We start from the raw sequence: 24,502 nt of genomic DNA, 5'->3' as shown, positions 1-24,502 counted from the left end.
TTTCGAAGGGTTATTTCGATTGGATGAAGCTAACAAAATAAATTGTTCTAAAGTGTGCGTGTGTGTGCAGGCCTCAGGTATTACTTGAGGACAGCCCACCGTCTCAAAACTAAGCAGCTCGAGAACCTCTAGAGAAGATTTATGATCTCAGATACTCAAACTGTCATAAAATTTGCCACAGCAGTAATTAACGGAGGCTGCGGTCTACAACCACCAATATTAAGGATGACAGGCAACAAGAAATTATGCAATCAGAATTTTAATAACAAAGATACTATTTTTAACATGGTCAAATATACTCGGCTAAGTCCAGATTTTAAAAAACAAAAGAATCTAGCCCAACGGTACAACCATACAGCTTTATACAGAACATTCCATAGATCAACAGAAAATACATTTGAGCACAAAAATAAAAATATTTAAAGAGAATCTCTAAGCAGCATTTTATTTCTGCAAAACAGACATATATCTTGTACTGATTAAATATCTACAAGTGCTTTTCCTTTACAAAAATACATATATTCTTAATAGACGAAGTCATTAACAATGACCTGGTAATCTTTCACTTCAATTTGAATGATTTATAAGCTAAATCTTACAACCACAAAAAGGTTTTTATTTGTATTAAGATGTTACCACTTTTGACAAAAAAAGCTTAAAATATTTTATATTTCAAAGGAAAACTAGCAACATAACTATACAGTATATCCTGTGACGGTCTTGTCTGACGGGAGGGCTACTCTACCAAACTCTGGTGCTCGCTGTTGTCGCCAAGTACAGAAACGCAGCTGAAGGCTGGCGCTCTCCCACAAGCTCTCGTCGTGGGCCACAGCTTCGTAAGGACACTTAGGCCCCCATCCCCATTCTAAAAAACACAGCAAAAGAAAACCGACCCCCCAAAATGTGAGGCTGATCCCATTACATTTCTAACGTGTAGAACTTCTGCTCCAGTGGACTGAGGTGCAGTCTAGGGATAGATGATCTGTTTACTGTCTGTACAATGTGCCCAGAAATATTTAATCTTCGTCTGTACTAGATTAGTTTCTTATTCCATGAAGCTCTGAAAGATGGAAGAAAACTAGACCCAGTATTTTAACAGATCTTTCATTTGATTCTATATTTAAAAACAATTAAAATTAAAAGGCATTTCTGAATAATGTCTCGGTACTGAATCCTAGAAAAAGGGGCACAATGAGTATATATATTTGAATGAACATTTAAAATAAATTATTTTAAAGTTTCATAACTTTCTGAAAAGGAAGTGCTGAAGCATTTTAATTCTATTTGCAAATACAGTTTAAGGATAGTGAGTAAATATACCATTTGTGAAGGCTCTTCCCTAGGAAGAGAATCATTTTAAATTATTGGGAAAATACCTCTGTTTTAGGAAAAAGAAAACCACGAAAACCCTGTAATGTAGAAGTACATTTTAATGACCTTTCAATCTGATGTTTTCCCATCAAAAATACTACAGACCTAGGTACGCCAAGTGAATCCAGAACTGGATGGTGTTTTGTGCTTTCCAAGGGTTTCTGCATCTCTAGTATATACCATCTTTTTGGACTTTTCCATAGACCAGATCTGGTGGGCATGTTACGTTCCTTACTGTAAGGATCTACGTCTTACAGTATTAATAGCGTTTTCACGTTTTTGTTTCTAATCCAAAAGATTAAAGTTCTGGCAAACGGATTCATTTTTGCAATTCCTACAACCAACATCTTACTGGTATAAAGCTTAGCCGGAGGGAAGATTCCTTACGATAAACCAGAGTATGTGGCAGACTGCATCCCAGGAGGTTGACCCAGTGGTCTATCAGGCTGCATCACGTGAGTTTGACCTTCAAGGTGGCCACAGCGTAAGCTCCCAGGGAGAACGGCGGATGGGCAGTGCCTAACTTGATGTATATGCTCTTGATCTGGGATTTATTTTGCCAAATTTGGCTGTATGGCTACACTCTAATCACACAATAAGGTAATCACTAAGAAACAAGACAAAGAGTTGCTTTTTAAGAAAAAAAAAAATCAGCCTTTATGAAAACTTTGCTTTGGAATACAAAAAAAAAAAAAAACAAAAAAAAAACCCACTTAGGTAAGTCCAATAGAATGTACTATTTCTTATACAAGTAAGCATGTCAGCACTTTTACCAAAGTCTGTCTGTAATGAAATTTCTCCTTTTACTAAGAACCCAGGAACCAAATAAGCACAAATTTCGTTTATATGGTCTCTAATGAAGTGAATTAAAGAGCTTCTCAAATTAAACTTTAAAATCTCAATTTCAATATTCTCTTCAAAGGATGTATTTCTCCCACTTGCATCCAAAGGGGGAGCTAACTGTGGTGCTTTACCTCTTTCTCACCTTTGAGGATTTCCTAAGACCTGTCAGATGGTGCTGGAAAAACAAGGGCCATTATTGGAGAGGAAGTGTGCTCTGATGATTGCAAGAAAAACCTACGTTTGATTGATCTCACCACAAAAATCAGTTTAAAGCCTTTCTTTGGTGATATTGTAGCAGTTAAGGTTACTTAAGGTTATTGCCTAACTATATAAAATTAAATTGCAACCTAAAAAATTCCACCCTCCAAACTGTTAAAACTGTCTCTCTAGCGTGATTGTTAATCAACAGTAGAATGTCTTTGGTGATCTCTACTTCTTATGAAAATCTTTCAAAAAGAGATTACTCTCACTTATGAGTGCCTATTTGGATATAAAACCATTCATAAGAGACAGGTACAGAGAACTCAAAAGTTATGCAGCAAATCTAAACAGAAATGCACTTTTAGCAAAAGAGGCACTTTCTCTTAAATATTTCACTAAAGCTAAAGAGTTGACAATATTCTATAACACACTTTTCCCCCTTCGAGAATCACTTAAATTTGGATTTCGTTTTAGTGTATAATGTAGTTGAGTATGGGACAGATTTTTCAATGGATAAATAATACACTTTTCTAAAAGTAGTTAAAAGACCTTACCCAAAGTACCCGCACCCCAGACTGAATGACCTTATCTTACCTCATCAGTGAGCCTTTTAGTTTATTTTTTATACCTCTTAAAAGTATTCCATTCATCTAGAGAAAAGGCCATATTCTGATTTTTTCTGTTAACTGATGTGATTACTTCAGTTAAAGTGGTATGCATGAACCACAGTCCTTCTTTATATCCAAGCTTCCTTGGCCCTCTTATATCTCTGACATCCTAGGGCAGAGAAAAGCGATTACAAAGTCCTTTATGGAAGGTAAAGTTCTTTCGGTTTCTTGCTTAAGAGACAACAGATTTAAACAAATTTAATTGAGTTTTGTTCTCCAGTTTTGCAGATTCAGAGGATTATTCCTACAGTTTACTTATGTAAGAGCTTTATTAGCACCCTAAGTTTATAAAACTAACTGCAAAAGTCACCTGTATATGTTTCTTGTATCTGGTTTCTTGCAAATTCCTTAAGCTGACTTAGGGGATAATTAGTGTATTGCTCAGACATGAAAGCAGTCCCATACTGAGGAAATTATAACTGAATATACCACAAGAGGTGGGTTGAAGAAGTCTACAGTTCTGAATAGTAATGCTGTATCACTCAGGACGGTCCTAAACTGTACGCTTCCCTAAATGCTAACTGATGCCCTGCTTCCCTTATGGTTTCCTTTCACATGTTTTGGCACATATTCCACTGCATTTCCATAAAAATGTTAACATGTGAACAGTGAATAAAGGAATTTTACATAAAACGATTCTCAATTCCATAATTGCTTCCTACATATTTCCTTGGAAAACAGTAAAATTACATGTGATGAGGCAGCCAACAGACCCAACTTAAAGAGCTCATGTGTCTAAAACTCACTGAAGGCTCTAAGTTTTGGCTGGGGACCCCAAAACACACAGGTCTCATTTGTGGTTTTATTTTAAAATGCACTCTCAATTCATTTTGAGTTAGTTAACTTCCATATGTAAAACACTATTTTAATCACTGACCTAGATGTGACAAATTTATAATATTAGAATTTCCTAGGGATGTCAGGGAATTGGATTTCACAGCACAGCAAAATAATTTCTGTAGCTAGAGAGTAGATGCTGTTTTTGGTTGAGTGTAATGGTCTGTTCTAACCATCTTGAAAGAGTTCACAATAATCTGCCTTTTAAATTCTGCTTCTGAGTCCCTCCAGGCACAAACAGAATCTAACAGAATGAAATTAAGAAAGCACTGCCATAACCTTTTTCACAAAAGTCCAAACAATAACGAAAGAAAACTCTGATAGAGACTTCCTGACTTGAAACAATGACACATGAAAAGGTAATTTAGGAAGTTTCAGCCTTTTATAGTGTGAAATGCATCAAGATTTAGCTGTATTTTGTGTTTTTTAGAGTTGTACAATGTTTTATTCCTAAGAAGCATTTTGAGATTCAGAAGGCATTAATCCGTGATACATTTTACTGGAAAATGTAGCACGTCTACAATGTATACAGTATAAAAACTATGTGTGTAACACACAGATTGTGCTCGTGTCAGATTTCTAAAACAGTTTTTCCTAGCTTTCAAGACTTTTACTAAGTTTCGGAGGTTAACTTGTTTATTTTGAGGCAATTAACAAAACTTAATTTCCAAATAAGTTTTTTTTGAAAACAACTGTCGATTTAAAGGTTTAAAACGAAGTTCTTCACATAATTTCAGGTAATGAGACTTTCTCTGACTTGCAGACTAATCTCAAAATGAATGGAAGACTTAACAAAACTGCAAAATCAAGGACATTATCCCAGCTCTGACCTTAACGAGTTTATGTATAAAACAAGAATCCCATTTCCCCCTGCTGACCACAGGATCTAAAATGGAATCTCCTCAAATCATTATTTTGGGTTAGCATGTTCAGCTACTACACTGCAGTTACTCTATTAGACGCATGTGGTTTGGAGCTGCGATAGGTAACAGTTTTAATTTATAATTGCCTTGAGACTTCTAAAATCCATAAAATAGCTAATGTTATCTGCTCTAAAAATCCTAATATTTAAAATCATCATAACCCTCTGCATGCCACAATGACACACACCTAAGGCCAACTTAAAAAGAGAGACATTCTACTCATTAAATGAGAGCCACAATAGAATGACGCATACATAGAACGGGCTACACAGTGACGTTTCGCGAAGCAGCACCTGCTCGTCATAAGGCATTACGAAAGACTGACCTTGCTGATGCGGTAATTTTGTTAGAAGTAAGTGTGGCCAGCTGTCGACCTTTCCAATGGTTCTGAATCGGACTTCAGTGGTCCACCCGGTCACACACACTTTCAACCTGGAGGGCTAGCATGCCTCCGTGTGCAATGGTAGGTAGACCACACAGCTGGAGGACTTAACATGTCTACAACTATAATGTGCTCTAATGACGAGAATAATTGGAATTCTTCCCCCAAAGTCTTGCACACTCAAAAGTGAACTATTTCACACAGAAAAAGCTTAGAACAGGACCGTGGCTCAAAAACCACTCTTCTAAATACTTTCCCATACAAAATAACTTCAAGATATAATAATTATTTCTTGTACAGTACTCTATTTAAACAAAAATTAATAAAATATTAAGTATGTGAAAACTGCAACACCACACAGATTGAGTCATATTACTAGTGTAATCAAACGTTAGAACGGTCTTGGAACAGGCAAGCAAAATATCCGGGAGGCTGAATCGTGGCTGCACCCGTAGCTGATTGCAACCACGACTTGTACACTGAGACAGCACAAATACCGTATGCGGATGATTCAGTAGCAGAATGGCACTTGGTTCACTCTTAGTAGAAACAACATAAATGCAACTGACAATTTAGAGACAGACAATGGCCTTATTTGCATGCTGAAAATCTGGTTGTGTCCCTCTCGTCCACACACCGTTCCCTGTGCGATCTGCTGATGAGTAAACAAAGAGTGCAGGAGTCATCTCCGTGGGATCTAGGCCCCTTGGTCTAACCGAAATCAATTCTTGGTCGATACTGCAATACCATGGGGTAGGACTATAAAATAAAAACATGATGATGAATAAGACTATGTTTATATGAAAAATGAAAACAATATAGATTACATACAAAAGCCTTTAAGAATGCAGGATTATTATTTACAATATTTCCTAGTACTACTAGTGATTATGACAATTAAAGACTAGTTACCATTAAAATGCTTTATTTTTAAATCATTATTTTTCTAGAATCAGGCAAGTTTTCTCTGATATGTAACAAAGGTCAAGTTCAAAGGCTCACAAGGTCACGCTGGCTGGGTATGAGTCGTACGAAAGTAATAGGGAGGACTGAAGGCTCTGTGCCCTGCTTGAAGGTGTTCGTTCAATCATGTACCTCGTGGGGCTGCATTCCACCCAAGCTGCTGTTTGTGAGGGCCCACTGAGTCACAAATCAACAGAGACCTCTTGCTATGAATCTATGAAACTGGGGTAGTTTTCACAAATCACATTTGTTTTTGGTAAATTTGACACTTTTTTTTTTAGCATTGAAACTTTAATGGTCCTTTAAAAACTGAAAAACAAGTAGCGAATTGTTACATGGAACATTCAGGTTGCTACCTCCTTTCAATAGTCAGTTGATACTATTATATATTCTGGGTGGACACACAACTGAAAGGTACGGACTGTTCTTCATTGCTGTGACTACAGACAAGGTATCCCTACATCAACAGACTAGAGAGGAAACTACTTCCTGGGCATAAAAGGCATAGGCCACATTGCCACTTCAGTATCTGTTTTCACCTGCTATTGTACCTTTTCATACAGAACCTAACATCACAAAGTCTGGTCTGGAGAACCACTGGTTTTCCCTTCCCGAAAGCTTCAGATTCCCCCTTTTAAGTGAAATTTCATTGAGAAGCTCCTTTTATGAAACCAAGAAAGTGCTGAGACTGTCATTGAGGGTTCCCCTTCATCTCAGTGTAAGTGGACACAAAAATCCAGGCCACGAAATTGTGTACTCTTTCATACAGGTGAAAGGGGTGGGCTGAGGCTCTATAATCCTAAAAAGGACTATTTCCGCCCGTATAGCTAGGTTCTATCCTGAGAAAACTCCTCATTGGTCTTCAGCCATTCAGCTCAGGATGGGACTGGAGGTGGGAATGGAAATTTCTAGGTCTTGCTCTTCCCAGCTGAGGACGTAGGGGGACGCCACCGCCAGTTCTGAGGGCTGGAGTAAAAGTCACAGTGTCTCAAGATTTCCACGGTCTGAAATCTATTTTGGTTTGTATTTTGTTTACTTGGTTTTATTTAAACTTTGTTCCCTCTGAATGACAATATCTGGGAGACAGGAATGTGCATTTTAAAAAACTCCCTGGGTCTTGTGAAACTGAGCCAGCTGTGGAGACTGCTACCCAGACTCCCTACACTCTGCAGTAGGGTAGGATCTACTTCCTGTTCTGGCCCAGCCCACGGCTTGCCCTCCCTCCGCCACAACAACCTTCCTAGCTTTGTTCTCCATCCCGGACTCTGTGGAGTCTGCACGCTTTCTGCAAATGATTAAGGCACTCACTCTAGAATTCCTTCACAATATATAGAAGAATCCCTCAGCAGTTCTACTGGGATGAAGGCAGAGAGGGAAGTAAAATGGCTTGTCGGTGGTCAGGATTTTCTGGTTTTGGTTGAAAACGGTTTGCTTTCTCCAAGTAACCATTTGTGTTTGTTCTGTGATGACAGCTGAAGTTTAATCTTACTGAAGTGTTTTACAATGCTGGGAGCCACTGAGATCTACTTTAAGTTCTATTTGTATTTCAGTTTGCTTTCTGAAGTAAAACAGCGCTGTGCTTAGTATCAGGGAATGTGGCGCACCACCCCGCAGTGTTGAGTGACTGCCCCAAATGGGCCTACTTGGAGAGTTGCTAGTCGTCAGTCTCATCATGTGCTAAAATAAAAGATACTCCCACAGTATCCATTTCAAATGTGATAACTTTGGAAAGTGATAAATCACATCGACCTTGACTGATGTACTGCTTTTCGTAAAAAATCTTTATCATAAAAGTGAATGTGGTTTCATGATAGATTTGGAAAATACAGAAAAGCACCAAGAAAAAAGGAAACTCACTTAAATACCACCATCCAAAGATAACTACCATAATTATTTTAGTGTCTATCCTTCTGGTCTGTCTGTATACATATTTTTTTTTCAAGACTGTAATCAAGCTACACATATTGTTTGGTAAATCATTTTGTCCGTGTAAAATTTTAATTTCCATTTAAAAATTCCGTAACTTATTTTGACACCATTTAATATCCTTGATCATTTTTAAAGGAAGAACATAATAGCTTTGTAGAAAAGAATCGTAAGTTACCAAAAAATTTCCTTTTCCTGTATATTTTAGTTAATTCCTTTTTTTTTTTTAATTTTTTAATGTTTATTTATTTGAGAGAGAGAGACAGAGTGCAAATAGGGGAGGGGCAGAGAGACAGGGAGACACAGAATCTGAAGCAGGCTCCAGGCCCTGAGCTGTCAGCACAGAGCCTGAAGTGGGGCTCGAACTCACAAGCTGTGAGATCATGACCTGAGCCGAAGTCAGATGCCCAACTGACTGAGCCACCCAGATGCCCTCCCCCCCACCTTTTTTTTTGGTGATTATAGATTAATCCTGCCCCAAGGATCAGGGCTGGTTCCTAGAGTGGAACTGCTGGTTCAAACAGCATAAATACTGTCACCCTGAACTTCAGGGAAGTTATTCTATCTTTACGTTTCCAAAAGAAATACAAATGCTCATTCTTCACTGGTCTCATCAATAATGAGTACTATCTTTTCTTCCCTCTTAATATGGCAATTTAACAAGCATAAAATAGTATTTTATTTCTTCTAAAGAAATTAACCATTTTTGAATGCTGATTAGCCAGTTTTGTTTCCTTCTTTTGTGACTTTCCTAAGCAGGTCTTTTGTTCATTTTTCTATGATAAGTTGAACTCTGTCTTACAGATTTGCATGAATTCTTTCATGTATTAAGGCCATTAAACCTCTCTGCGTATACTGCAAATATTTCCTTAGTTATGATATTTTTGCCATGTACTTTTCAATATTAACAGTCAACTTGCTTTGTATTTTTTTCCTTTTGTATGTACAGTGAAAAAGGCCATCCACACTCTGAAATTATTCAACTATATTTCTTCTTGATCTTTGATGGTATCTATTTTAATATTTACCACTTTAAGCCATGAGAATCTCCTATAATGTGAGGTATGAACTGAATCTCCATCACCACCACCAATTCTCAGTAAAATTTATTGAAAACTAACCCTACTAGATCACACCCTCCCCCCAAAATCTATACTCGGAGTTCACCGATTAGCCCTGCCGACTGCCAAATACTGTCTCTGGTCCAGCCCTGCTGGCCTCCTTGCAACCCTCAAACAACCAGGTATGACCACTCCTCCAGATCTTTCCACTGTGTTCCCTTGGCCTGAAGCATCCGATCCCAGATACACACATAGGTATTTCTCTCACTTGCTTTTGATCAAGAACCTCCATCTCAAAGAAGTCTTCCTTTGGCTATCTTATCTAAAATATTCTACTTCCCTACTTTAATTTTTCTTCTAACACTACAAATCTGACTCATTTATTTTTCATCTGTTACCGTCATTAGAGTGTAAGCTCTGTGAGGAAGTTGTTCATTTTTACTTGTGTCCTAAAAGAGTACTTGGGCCTAAAAGAGTACCCAGTGCATAGTTAAGTGTTCAGTAGGTATTTGCTAAATAAATCGTTTTTCTTCCACTAACGTGAAATACTCTCTTTACAGATTCATACAATACTAGAGTCTGTCCCTGAGCTATTCTTTTGACTCATATGTCTGTGTTTAAGTCAGTGCCCTATTTTAATTACTTCAGCTTACAAATGGATTTTAGGATGTGGCAGTGCACATGCCCCCTGATTACCCACCGAAAACTGTGACGGACCAGAAGCACTGGCTCGTACTTCCTGATGAACTTTAGAATGACTGATTCTGTTAAGTTAAACAAGAATCTGGTAAAAAGTGTGTTTGGAACTATATCAAACTTGATAATTTAATTATGGGGAGAAATGACATCTCTGTAATATTTAATTTACTATTTAAATTTCTTGTGTGTGAAGTGGCATTTTGGTTATTTATGAGGAAGTCTTTGATCTTAGGAAGTATATACTGAAATATTTGGTAGTCAACTGTCATGATACTTGCAATTTACTTTCAAATAGTTGCACAAAGAAACAATAGACAGAATGATAAAGAGATTAATAAGATAAGGAGAAGGGAAGAGAAGGAAAGAGGGAGCATAAAATGTAGCAAAATGTTAACTGGTAAAATCTAAGCACAAGTAAAGGATATTCGTTTGTATTTCAATTGTTTTGTTTTTTGGAAAACTTTTAAAATAAGCTGGTAGGAAAAACTGGGACTTAGTGAATTTTATCAAATGCCTTTTCAGTATCTACTGTTGGTTTTTATTTGACTCTGTGTGTGTGTATATATATAAAATATGTTTATATTACATAATATATATTACTTCCTTCCCCCCAATATTAAGCCATTCTTCCATTTCTGATAAAAATACTATTTAGTCTTGGTTTATTATTCTTTTAGTATATTACTTATCATCTTTGTATTTGTATTCAAAATGAGATTGATACTAGTTTTCTAGTTGGGGGTTTTCTGTCAGTTTTTGGTATCAGGATTATGTTACTTTTGTAAAAGACATTTGAAAAGAATTCCATCTTCTTCAATAATTTAAAACAGTTTACAATGGGAATTATCTATTGCTTGAAAATTGGAGAGAGCATGACCATCAAGCTATTTAGGCATCCTTTGAGGAAGTAATTTTTGAGTAATTATTTTCTTTCATGGCTTACAGATTTAAATTTTCTTTCTTCGTGGGTGAATTTTGGTCCACTGGTATTTTCCTAGAAAACTGTCCATTTGGTGGAATTTAAAAATTTTTTAAATTTAAAAATGAAATAGTGTAAAGAGTATATACATAATATTTTCTTGAAACAAAAAAGTGATAACTTTTCCCTTGAAAACTTGTAGCTGAATTTTGGCTAAAGGTGCATCCTGTTAATCACAAGTTCAACTCTGCGACAGGACCATATAATCCATAACGAAGTGTTGAAGGAAGAAAAGGGAATTTGTGAGGATTTTGAAAAATCCGATCTTATTCCAGTTCTCCTCTGATACTTTAGATGGGAGTTTAAGAACATCTTTATTTCTAAGGAACAGACATCAGTGCCAAGAGTGAAAGCATAAAACCACACATGTAGGAGTTACAGTTAAAGGCAGAAACATCACTACAACTCATCATCCCAATATAAGATGTACTTTTATTAGATAACTGGGATGTGCATCTGAGGAGAGTCTTTGTCAGTGCGTTTTAAAACTTGTCCACTATCACCTGTAGTAAGTGACCCGAGCAAGCTCACAGTTACATGTGGCTGTTGCCGCTGCTGAGCCTCACCTAACCCGGCGGTGCATCTTTCGCTTGTAGGGGACTGATTAAAACACAAAAAACAAACAAACAAAAACTTCCACAAAGAAGTGTTAAGTATGGAACAGAGATCCAATATGGAGCAGAGATTTCTCAAGGGCTGAAACTAGTAATTATTGAAAATTTCTGACTCCTAAATAATGGCCTTAACATTTATAATTTCATTTTTTAGTTCTGTGAAATTAAATAGATAATGCAAGATAACTAAAATAATGGGAAATTTGGGGACGTAAATTGAAAGATGACGTTTTGTAGCTCAAATAAATATTAGTTTGGCAAAGTGACATGTCTTAGAAACTTGAGTTTGGGATGAGAGCGATCACCATCTTGGCGGGCATCGTCAGGGTCATATGTACAGTCGTGAGTGCCTCTTACCTGATACAAAGGGCCATCCTGAGAGCAGACTTGCGAAGCTGAGCAGTTCAGACACCGAAACTGCGGAGGAGATGAACTCATCAGATAAGAGGCATCCACAACTGGATACATATTTAAAACTGATTATTTAAACTATCTTAACGTCAAACATGAGTCAACATGATTAGTTTAAGTAAACACTTTCCAAAATATGGTAGTTGTTTTTGGAAAAAAAAAAAAAAAGATTTTAAGAACTTAGTGGCTGGTAAAACGTAGCTTGAAACAACTTTAGTATCTAAAATATCAGTTTTGTTACTATTCTGCAAATATTTACCAAAATGGTGGCTATCCTTTCCATTTCCTCTTCAAATAATGATTTCTGGGAAAACCCTCACATCTTCAGTCCAGGAGGGGTATTCTCTTTCTTCCACCCCTTCCTGTAATTGATCTCGCTTAGCTCTCCTTTTCACTACCCGTGAAAGGAACACTGCTTAAGGACCTCAGGAACTCTGAAAGGGGCATGAGGCTTGCCCCAACCTGTAAGAGGTCCATTTTACGTATTAGGCTAGGCTCTTCATGTTGCTCAGATGAGGTGTTTAGTCTCTGTCTCTATTTTAATAGCATGAGATTGTGAGCTCCTTGAGCGGCACACAGCAGCTTCTCACAGAAGGTTTCAATGAATGAACACATCTTAAAACTACTGGGTGGATTCATTTGTAAACCTGCCAAGTTCTAACAGTTTAACCATTCATATTTAAAGAAAGAAATCATTCCCAAATCTTGATTTTTCAATACTGGGTTAAATACTTATTAAACGTAAACATTATAATTGAGATTATATACTTTAAACTTATGTATATATGAGTTCAACATTGTATGCCTCTTCAAAATGGGGAAAAACACATAAAAAATATGTGAGGTGTAAATTAACCAGGATAAATCTAGCCAAAGCAAGCCACCTTTTTGAAAGAATATTAAAGTAAGCAATGATTAAAACAAATGTATTGGTGGCCTTTTAAACAAAATGTTAGAAATTATCCATTTCCTCAAAAGACTAGCAGTTTTTTCCAGAAGTGAGTTCTTGACTTTGTGTCCAGGGTTCACCAACATGCTGTAAGGATATGCCCTGGCAACCTTCCCTTTTCACTCTGGAGTCCCCATGCTCTGGCCTATCAGACCTTGCACGTCCTCAACTGTGCTGAGTCCCAAACAGCATTTAAGGGAAAAGTTCAGGTAAAAAGAGGCTATTTCACTAGAGTGATGATTATTTTTTCCTATTAATCTCTTTTGGTACCAGCCATGAAGGATGTTTGTTTTTCCTAAAAGTGCTTAATACAAATAACGCAAAGTAAGACAAATGCGGTACAGTAACTGTAGGTACGTCCTGGCAGGGGCTTGCTACAAGACCTAAAATCAACCAGGATCATCTGGGAAAGATGGGCGGTACTGAGACTTAGTATTCAACCTACCCAAGAAAAGGAGAGCAGGAAGAACACGAGCTCATGACGAAAGCTGAGGCAGAATGGGAAGATAGGAATAGTAAGTAAGCTCTCAGGGATGAGAGGAGGTACTAGAGAGAGTTACAATAATAGGAAAATGTAAGATACATAAGCTATTCGTAAACTTACTAACATTTATTATGTCAGGCATTCTGCCATGTACTTTATTACATAGTATTTCATTCTTACGAAGACATTTCGAGACAAGTATTGTTACTCAAATTTTAGGGATCAAAAAACTGAGTCAAAACTAGGAAGCAGAACACAACTGGGAGGAAATGGCTACAACACATATGACCAGAGATTTATTTCTAGAATTCATAAGGAGCTCTTAGAAGTTAGTAAGGAAAAGACAAACACCACAACAGAAAAACAACAAGGCAACTGATATGAAAAGAAACTTCACAGAAGAAATACAAAATTGATAATATGCTGTGTTGGTGAGGGTGTCAGAAAATGGGCACTCTCGTGTATTACTGGCAGAATTATACACTGCTAAAATCTTTTAAGAGGATAGTTATTATCTACCAAAAAGTTAAATATGCATACTCTTGTAAATCCCACACCTGGAATCTAACCAATGAATATGCTTGCACATGTGTAAAAAGATCTATGTACTGGAGTAACTATTGCTTGTAATGTTAAAAAAAACCTTGAAAAAGTCTAAATTTCCACCAAAGGAGTGTGTTAATCAGATTATGCTACAGACACACAAATGGAATACTATCAATGTGGTATAAAGAATTGTATCAAAGTTTGTTGATTCTCCATAAGACACATCATCAAATGATAAAAAAAAAAAAGTTGCAGAAGAGTACATATGAGTCCGTTTATGTTTCAGAACTGTGATGAACCCTGGATATTATAACAGGATCATGTATTATTGGTGATTAGTCTAGATAACTAAGTCCCTTCTAGATTGAGATCAGATTCTGTGATTCTATACCCTCAATTTACAGATTTGGAAGCCACAGGCAAGCCAGTGGCCATGGATCACGTTTCCTAAAGTTTTATTACTCAAAGGATGGTCCAAAGATCGGATGCACTGGCATTCCCTGGGAGCTTGTTACAAATGCAGAATTTTGGGCCCCACCCCAGACCTACTGAGTCAGAATCTGTATTTTACCAAGATCCCCACATGATTTCTATTCACATTAAAGTTTGAGAAGCACTGGCTTTTAAAAAAGTTACATTTTCTCCCATTCATAAGCAAAAGATGAAACACCAATCCTGAGTATAACATCTTCAGGCGGCAGTATCGTTATGAACTGAAAAATCTCTTAAGGATTTGTTAAATGCAACCAGATGTTTGATTCCTAATGATAAAAACCTTTTAAAAATGCATCACACTGAAGAATTCAGAAAGTGCTAGGACTTGAGAAAACAGACCGAGTCTGAAGGGGAGCTGCCCCAGGAGGAAGAAGCGGCACCGAGGCCCTGTGGCACCGGACGTGCGCTGCAGCCCTGGAGAAGCGGAGGCAAAGCTGGCTTTTCTGAGATTCTTCCTGGGAGTCTGGATGTAGGTCTAAAGTCAGGAGGTGACTGGAGTATGACTGGCCTTGCCTGAGGCAGAAGAGCCAGGGGGCAGGGCAGCATCCCGTGTGAAAAGGGAAGACAGCCACAGGGTTTACTCAGAGACCCAGGAGAACATAGCACCTACGAGAAACACCCCACGGCACCGAAGAGAAGAAAACAGTTGCCAAGATGCCAATTCTAGCCAAGTCAACCTAAAAATTTATTCCAATGCCAATCACAGTCCCATTCTAGAGCTCATCTGAAAAAACAAATGGGTAAAGCGAGCCAACACAATTTTTAAAAGGGTAATAAGGAGCAACCTAGGATAGAAGCAACCTATTTGCCTTATAAATTAGTCTGAACTTTATTCAAACTTATCCCAAAGAAAATGGACAACTTAGGGGCTTTAAATTAAGGGTGGTATGTGATCAGATTTTTATAAAAGCTATATATGATGTGTAATGTGGTGCAGGGATAAGACCCACTCAGAAGAACAAAACAATGTCCAGGAACACAATGTACATACCTGTGTGTGTACAAACATGTACAGGTAACATCTGTATAGATAATGCTGACAGCTCAAAACACGGAGATAAAGTATGGATTATTCAATGAATGATATTTTTGGCAAAAAAATCTCAGAATAATTTAGTCTTACTCTTGGTTTATTTTTTTTCATAGAAAAATTTTTAAATGTTTGTTTGAGAGAGCGAGAGAGCACGTGTGAGCTGGGGAGGGGAAGAAAGAGAGGGGGAGAGACAGAATCCCAAGCGGGCTTTAGGCTATCGGCACAGAGTCCGACACAGGGCTCCATCTTGTGAACCATGAGACCATGACCTGAGCCAAAACCAAGAGTCGGTTGCTTAACCCACTGAGTCACCCAGGAGCCTGAGTCTTAGCCTAGTGGTAGGTATGTGTGTGTAAGGAAATAAATCCCAGGTAGATCAAAATATTGACCGTAAAAAAGTACCAGAGACAAGTAAAAGAATCACAAGGTAGGAAATCAGCTGACCCCAGCAGGAGGCACAGCCAGGTAGCAAAAGCAGTAGATAATGTGAACTTTTCAGACCGACATCCTGGCATCCCGCTGGCAGTGGAGGGGCACTGATGGGGACAGAGTGGGGGCAGAGATGGGGACAGATGTGACTGCAACAAGTACACTAGTAGGGGCTTGACCAAGAAATGACTGTTTTGTTGCTTATTTTTCCATTCACTCCAACTGTCAGAATTCACCAATTATTATTATAATAACTCCTAATTAATTGGAACATGAGCCAAAATTTAAAATCTGTTTAACAGAAAACAAATGGGAAATGGAGATCCAAATAAATGAGATGATCTTTAGGATATATTTTGCATAACTATTACCTTATAAAAGACAAACTCTGCATTTAATTTATTCTTTGAACAAATATTTTTTTGAGTATTTGTACTAGGCACTGCTCTAGCTACTGGAGACTCAGCAGGGAACAAATAATCATCCCCATCCTCAGATTACATTTTAGTTGGGGGACAGATAATAACATAACTAAGTGGCATAGTGTGTCAGATGGTATGAAAAAAATACTACGGAAAACAGTCAAACCTGAAAACGGATTAGGAGAATGCCAGAATGGGAGTGGTGGTTGTGATATTAAGGAAGGTCAGGGCCCTCACTGAAAAGGTGATATAGAAGCAAAATTCTTTTAAGTGAAGAGGGTAAAGAAAATAGGTGGCTACCTAGGGTGGCAGGAGAAAGCCTGGCATGTTAGAGGAAACAGGAGTGAGTGGGGTCAGAGCCCACGGAATGTAAAGCATAGGATCAGAGAGATGTCTGGGGAAAATTATGGGGGTCAGTATCTACAGGACCCTGGAAGGACTTCAGTTTTTATCTAAGTGAGATTAGAGGTCACTGGAGAGCTCGGAGCAGAGAAGCGACATATTCTAACTTGTTTTAGGAGGATCACTATGCCGGCCAAAGACAGTATGTGGACCCCAGGTGGAGGCAAGAGTGGAAGCATGGAGCTCAGGCAGGAGATTTTTACAGATGTTCTGGAAAATGGTGACAGTGGCTGGGACCAGAGTGGCAGAGTGGAGGTAGTAAGATATAACTGGATTCTGATGGTGGTGTTCTGATAGCAGAGGTCACAGAATCTGCTAAGGATAGAAGAAAGAAAAACTAATGAGGACTGACTTCAAGGATTTTGGTGTGAGAAACTGGAAAAATGGGATGACAAATTTTGGAACTATTGAGATTGTGAAGACTGAGGGGCAAACAGGCTTGGAGGAGAGCAAACAAAAAACAGGGCTGTCTGTGCTGAAAAACAGTGCTGAAAAAATTAATTGGGCTAATACATTACTTTACCATTGTACTAAATATAAAATGTGGTTAACTTTTCTACTTATTGGTTTCGTTTTTACCGGAATGAAAAATCATAAGGTACCGAACCATTTTTCAAAGCAACTTTTATTAAAATATGCCTTAAACAACCAAGGAATTTAAACTGTCAAACATGTGTAATCAGAAACATAACTGTAGTAAAGACTGATTTAACTGATAGCCTATTAATATCAATTTCTATGCATTAGCTCCTTCACACTTTGACATTAAAATAACTGGCAGTGTGGGCGACTGCTGGGAAGGGGGTCCTGTGAAGGACGAGTGAGTGCTAGCAGAGGTCTTGCAGTGGATGACTTCTTACATCTCTTCAACCCTAAGGCAAACCCATTCATAGTGTCTGAAAATCATTAACACATACTTAAAATGCCCAATGACTTATCAAAGAAAGAGAGCTGCAATTATATGGTTACGAAATTATATGCACTATCACAATGTCTAGGCCCCAACTGTGCTGGGTAAGAAAGAACTGACTACCTCGGTTTAGCTGCACCTGGGACCTGAAACACTTTGGCTGGAAGGATTCAGTGAGGGTGATGTATGTAGAACCATTGTTTAAAAAACTATAAAATATCCTCGAAAGTCAAGCAGTAATTTACCAAATACAATTAGATTTGGTTTTTAAAAGATGAGGCTTAGAGAGGTCTAATATGTTTTTCTAGGGCACACAACTCTCTGGTGACTGGTCCTCAAACATCATTTCTTCTTCCCGGTCATGAGAATTCCGCCTCAAAAGGAAGATTTTACCCAAGTAGGACTCAGAAAAAAAAAAGTCTGACCTTAGAAGTTAGGTGCTTTGTTTATCGTCATATCAAGACATTTCTGAAAAATGTAGCCAATTATCCTATCCATTGAACAGAACACACAAAAATGATTTTTTGAGGTCTGTTTCATTAACGTTCCATAGATGTTCCCAATCCACACAAGTATGTTTTTGAACCACTGGAATATGGCAACCCTCATTATATTCAGATTCTGTATCACTTGTCCTTGACTGAGGTTACATTTCTTTAGTATTCTTTCATAACTTAGGTTTTCACAAAAATGTAATAAAGCCTAGCTTATTAGAGAGATTAAAACTACAGAGAGTTTAGAAGTATGACATATTATACCATAACCACCACAGAGTCTCAATGTCTGAGAGGACCTTGTAGGTCACCTAGCACAACCTTCTAGTCAATCTCAATGTGTATTCATGTACTCAGATTATGAAGAGAATTTCTGGTAGCATCACCACTATATTCCTCACTGATCTATATCAGTGTCATAATCCCTAGTCCCTCGGATTTCCATAATATCAATGTAATATATAACTCAGGTAAGATATGCTTGAACCTTCTCATTAACCCTAAGCAAAGATACATTTCAAAATATAGAATTCTCCTTTGGGGTTTCTTGGATTTTTCTCAGGTTTTCTCCTTTTAAATCATTTCTCCCGTATTGTCTAGGGTCTAACCCACAATAGTCTAATTCTGGCATCAGAAACCACTGCAAACTCACTTACCCTTTGGTCCGATTTTACACTTTCACGAAAAGGAGGTACCTGAAAAAAAGGATTACCTAGATTCTACCCTATCTGTCCCTTCTAGCACAACCAAAAAATAACATCAACCATTAGACGTACTAATCATGGCAAAACTTAGTCTCCCCACTCAACTCCATACAGTTAGAAATTCCCATATTTTACTGGGGTTTAAAAGCATTTAAATGCCATCTTCTCTGTCTTGAGGTTAGTAGAGTTCTGAACATATTTAGATGGGACTTTTAACTCACCTTCAATATAACAAAACCATATTTAACACAGACCTTGGTCTTGTACTTGGGACCAATTAGCATGGAGTAGCTGGGTGTAAACAGTAAAAGGAATCAGTTTCTTCTCTTTCCCAAGCTAGTTTTTTGTTTCTAAGTAATACTGTTAAATATGAGTAATAAAATGACATAGAACTAAATATACACATAGGTAAATATAAAAGCAATTTACGTTTTCGCCTCTTAGTCGCCATCTTGTCATGTAGATGAATTCCATAGTGTGATCCTTCCCCATAATTTCACCATTGCACAGCACATCCAACTTTAAAAAGAATACAGATCCATTAACGTAAGTAGTTCGTGTCTTACACTTTTTTCCAAATTTCAAAAAAAGATTCAAATAGTTATAAAAAATAGAGGTACTATCCATTATTTAAAAAGAGCATTGAATATTTTTATTAAAAGCACTGGTCCATTTCATAAGTATTAACAATTCAGATAGAAGTAACATGAAGGACTGCTTGTCTTGTCCCACATACCTGTCACTCAAGTCTCTACACATAATTTTGAAATGCAGTGTAAGATTTTTTAGTCCATGTCTCTGTGCACTTACAGGTTTAGACATATTTCCATGATTGTCTCTTACAGAATGAGGAGGAACTGTGGAGACCTCACAACACCTGGGGCTTATGAGCTCACCTCTCAGAATCCTTTCACCTTCCCAAGATTTAGAGGACTTGCTTTCCTCTCACTAGTTTGTATTCCAAGAGGGTAAATGAATGAATGTGGATACAAGATTTTTGGGGACGTCAAGGCATATGAGAACTTCTGGTAATTACCTGTAGCTAAAGTCGACAGAACAGTTAGGACCACGCCACAGGCCTGTGTCTTCTAGGGCTCTCTGGCCTGTTTTGCTTGGTTGGTAACTTGCATAATACTTCCAGGACCCTCTTCTCACCTTGCATCAAACTTCAAAAAAGGTTGCGTGTTTCAAAGCTCACTTTTGCTCTAGAGTTGCAGGAACCAAACAACCCCCCAAATCCTTAATTAAGAAGGCCCCAAGAACTGTGGCTATGATTTGCCAATTCAATAAAACATAAACAAACATTTATAATAGGCCCCCAAAGTACAACATTTTAGTTCTTTAGCTATTAAAAGCAAACTGATAAGAGTTTAATTTAAAGTGTGGAAAGGGGGAAGAAGAATGGGTTTTAAATAATTCTGTGTTTGGCTAGATAGAGATTAGAGAGTCCTGAACTTTAAAAGTCTAAACTGAGTAGAGTTCCAATTGTATTACACAAATGTTTAGCTAAATTATATTGATTTTTTGATGATTTACGGTGACTTACATGGACCTCAAAATGTTTTTTAGACATTTTTAAAAAGACAAAATAGTTTTATTTTTATTTATTTTTTTAAGTTTATTTTATTTATTTCAAAGAGAGACAGAGAGCACAGGAGGGGCAGAGAGAGGGAGAAAGAGAGATTCCCAAGCAGGTTCTTCACCGTCAGCACAGAGCCTGATGTGGGGCTTGAACCCATGAACTGTGAGATCATGACCTGAACTGAAATCAAGCATCAGATGCTTAACTGACTGGGCCACCAAGGTGCCCCGATGATTTTTTTTTTTTAATCTTGCCTGTAAAATAAACTCATAAGCAAAGAAGTAAAGAGATTTAGGATGCAATCCCTAATTGGTATGCTGCTTCTGTTGTCATTTACAAATGAAACTATCTCCCCCAGTGAGCAATGCCATTGCAAAAGGCTTCAGCTCATAAGTATTTCATTACTACATCACCCTATATGTTAAGACAGCAAAATAAGGGAGGAACCAGTAAATCCTTCTAAAAATCACAGGAAAAGTCCTTTACACTGGGATAGACAAGGAGCTGTCAGTGGACTGAGTCTGCTGCCTTGCTGTTTTCTATGGAGAGAGATGATAAGTGCCGGCAGTAAGACTGTGAGAGAAATCATCCTCTCAGCTCTAACAACTTCCTGGAAACTAGAAAATAATTGAGTCACACCTAAAAGTAAGGAAATAAAACTGCATGTGGTATTTTGTAAGAAGATAATGAAGTACAAAAACAGTTTCATTTTCTATTTTCACTGTATCTATATCTTTTACTTTACCAAGTACATAGGGCTTTGATTAACTCTCATACTTTTTTTCCCTAATGTAAAAGTTGATGTCTCTGGAAATGTTTTAATATGTGTGGGACCAAACCAGAGTAAGAATTTTTAATCCATAGATTAATTAGTTGTCTGAGAGAAGTTTTTAAATAAATTTAGGATCAGAGGCTTCCTCATAATACAGTCTTAATACCTATCAATGCCTATGTTCAAATCCTATTTTATTTCTACTATGATAAACTATTCATATTAATATTACTATACCTAAGCCTGAGGAACTATGTTGCCTTTGATGTCTTTGTTTATACAGAACACTAGTTTGGTCTTTAGTTTTTTCAGAAGCTATTCTCAGAACCCAAAGGGGAGGAAGAGAAAATTAATAGAAGTTGTAAGACTGCCATTTGGGCAGGTGAGAAATGGTAACCGTATCTCCTCATTAAGTTATAGCTGCAATTCTAGCATCTTAAACATTCTCTAAACATTGAACACATTACAAGCTGTGCTGTGATCAATATCAGGGCAATTTACCTCTCCTGTAAGGAAACTGGTAGACCGCATTTATGCAGATGCAATTACATTGGTTTTACCTTCTGCTAAACAGTATCACTTTTGCAAATCACATAATTAAAGGAACGCTATTTGTAAAATCCCTTTTCATAAAAAGACAATGTTTTACATTCTGAAAAAGAAGTCTATAAAGAATTGGTAAAACTGGATCTCAAAGGTCTCAGATTAAAAAAAAAAAAAAAAAAGACCCTAAAGCATGTTGGCATTAAAGTCCAGTTAGCTGAGATATTTATTTTTGGATCACTTAATATTATTTAGGTATCTCCTCTAATGGTAAAACACTAAATGCATTTGTATGTTTTAGTCAGGATGTTAAAAAATACACATTACATAAACAGAATATTACATTCTCAAAATTAATTTTTAACATGAAATAACCCGTTTCCACAAAATTATTGTTAATTTTTACTTTTGTTAGAATTTTACTTCAGATTAGAGTTATCAAAATGATCAAGATTGTATTGTTAACTTACCTCATAAGAACTTGGAAGTTTTAGTTTTAAACTTAAAAATTTTTTAATAGTTCCCACAGTTACACGGGTAGAACATCGAATGAATTTCTTCATTAAACCCTAAAGGAAACAGATTATTAGTTAAAATATATCTTGTAATGAAACCACAGGTGTCATTTCCCACTATCATTTTGAGGATTTTCAAAATATATTCTGAAAATGTTTCAAATTATACTCTTTAGTACTACTAAATAAAAAATGTTTCTAATTCTTAGATACTTACATGGTATTCTTCAAGAATGTACTATTATGTACACTCAGAAAATCCTGGGAAATTGACAATCTTCATACCTCTAGACATGTCTAGAAATGTCTAGAGGTATGAAGATTGTCAATTTGTTTAGTTAACGGCGCATTATGAACTTAATCAAAAATCAAGGTCACAAAAAGAATATAAAATATTTTATTAAAGAATGTCACTTCTAAAAGAATTAGGGATATTTTTTTAAAAGTCTCACAAACTTTTAAATATTTTTTAAAAGAGCAGTGATCTCAGATGGGGCCACAAGGAGCCCCAGAGTTCAGTAGAGGCCAGTCAGGCCACAAGATCCCTAGCAAGTAAAAGTCATGTGGAACGGACTCTGGTTCTGGAGAAACATGTCCCAGTCAGTGTCTGATGGGCTGTGACTACTTTACTGGAAAAACATGTTCTTTGTACCTGGATTTTTCTCATTTTATTAGCAGTACTGACTTACTCTTTTAGCATGAACATCACTAAAATATATGAACCAATCCAGAATGAATGCTCAAACGAAAATTAGTCAAAATGAGGTGTGCAGACATGATAAACACGAACCAATGTGTGAAACAAAATTACATCTCCAAACCTTAAAAGTTTTCAACAGTAAAACAAAAACCAGCAACTGAATCTTTTAAAGGTATAAGGTATTACTTCTACTTATACATACAGGATATTCTTAAATTCACTAAGCCCAAAGTAGAGCCATCCAGTCAGTATGTATTCTTAGCAAATGTGTTCCTGGAAAAATATATTTCCTAGCAAAGATCAACAGAAACAAATTTACAAATGATACTTGGTCACTATTTAGATGGTAAAGTAACCATTAAAAGAAAATAGAAGTCAAAAGTTACATCTAAAGCAAAACACACACTAGCCATTTCAAATGGAAAGACTGATACTCCAGATAGCGTGAAAATAATAAATATTCACATAGATCTTCCCTGTTATCTATTCCCATCATCTAAACTACCCCAATGTTTTCAGTCTATTGTTCCATATGGTTTATAAAGAATTCTTGGTACATTTTATAGGTCCCAGTTAAGTTAGAGTATAATGTGAAGGTACTAGAAGACCCTCTAAGTATATTATCATCTTCAGAGAATCTCAGCTTGTTAACCTACAGAAATGAACAGGGCATCACTACTTTTTGGAAATTGTTAATAAGGAGAGAGCTGTCAGAAGAGTTAAGAGAAGATTTTAAAAATTAGGCAAAAGCTTGTCTCTGGAATTTATAACTCAATAAACTTTGACATTATTCTCTAACAAAATTCCAGCCTGAATTATTTAATATTTGATTTGTAAGTACTTAGAAAATGACAATATAACAATTATGCATTCTCCCTCTACAGAAACATTTTACAATTATACCAACTTAATCTTGCTGTTTCCTAGATAGGTACACCTGGAAATTGCTATACAGACCTCTGAATCAACAAGTAATCAACACGTTTTAAGAAAGGCAATGACAAGAGTGCTGAGTAGATGACCAGGAAGAGATGATCCTAAGAGCAGTGCATCTTCCCGGCATTCCCTTTCAGAACACACAGAAAATGGAAACATCTGGACTACACACAGGGGGTTAACGGGAGACTGCTGGCTGGGAGAGCAGCTGTGTAGTCAGCTGCTCTGGTGGGATCAACATTTCAGGCTCCCCTGTATATCTGAAGAAATATTACCTTTCTCTTGCATGGCACAATGCCTTGCCTTCTAACCTGCTCCCTAAACTCAAACCAGAAGAGGAACAGTTAAAAAAAAAAAAAAAAAAAAAAAAAGGCTCCTTTCTGCTTCTAAGGTGGTTACCCTAGAGGCACTTTTACTTTTTTTTATCTCTTTGTTTTAAAAGATGTAAGAGACTAGATTTGAAATCAGCTAGTGGTCAAAATCATGAGTTATTTAGGTTTCCAGTTATGTAGAATACAATGCAACAAATTCTGGTTCTTATGATAATGATTATTTGAGGTTATTTTTTTAAACCCAAACGCCTGTTTCTTCTGTCATCTTCGGAATGGTAGGGCTAGTATCTTCACCAGCTAAAACGGCTATCAAGCTTGACTTTGACTTTTTTTTTTTTTTAATTTGTAACTAGGTGTGGTGATGGATATATATACT

General features: G+C 36.9%; 1 protein-coding gene across 7 annotated transcripts in view; it reads right to left on the bottom strand.

Annotated features, from left to right (window-relative positions):
• Positions 1-243: 243 nt before the first annotated feature.
• PCGF5 (polycomb group ring finger 5) overlaps positions 244-24,502 on the bottom strand; it is a 125,624-nt gene continuing 101,365 nt past the window's right edge. For 3 of the 7 annotated variants that reach the window (XM_045438181.1, XM_045438182.1, XM_045438180.1), the window contains exons 7-10: positions 22,114-22,212; positions 19,176-19,265; positions 11,825-11,884; positions 6,458-11,453 (exon numbers count right to left, since the gene is read on the bottom strand). In XM_045438181.1, the coding sequence (XP_045294137.1) occupies positions 11,289-11,453; positions 11,825-11,884; positions 19,176-19,265; positions 22,114-22,212 (414 nt within the window). In that variant the 3' untranslated portion in view covers positions 6,458-11,288. Of the gene's footprint in view, positions 5,985-6,457; positions 11,454-11,824; positions 11,885-19,175; positions 19,266-22,113; positions 22,213-24,502 lie in introns of those variants that run through there. The other 4 variants (XM_045438185.1, XM_045438184.1, XM_045438187.1 and 1 more) reach the window with 2 other exon arrangements.

The sequence above is a fragment of the Leopardus geoffroyi genome, chromosome D2, assembly GCF_018350155.1.
Source record: "Leopardus geoffroyi isolate Oge1 chromosome D2, O.geoffroyi_Oge1_pat1.0, whole genome shotgun sequence".
Lineage (NCBI taxonomy): Eukaryota > Metazoa > Chordata > Mammalia > Carnivora > Felidae > Leopardus > Leopardus geoffroyi.
The sequence above is the reverse complement of the archived record's forward strand: the minus strand, read 5'-3'. Positions and strand labels throughout refer to the sequence as shown.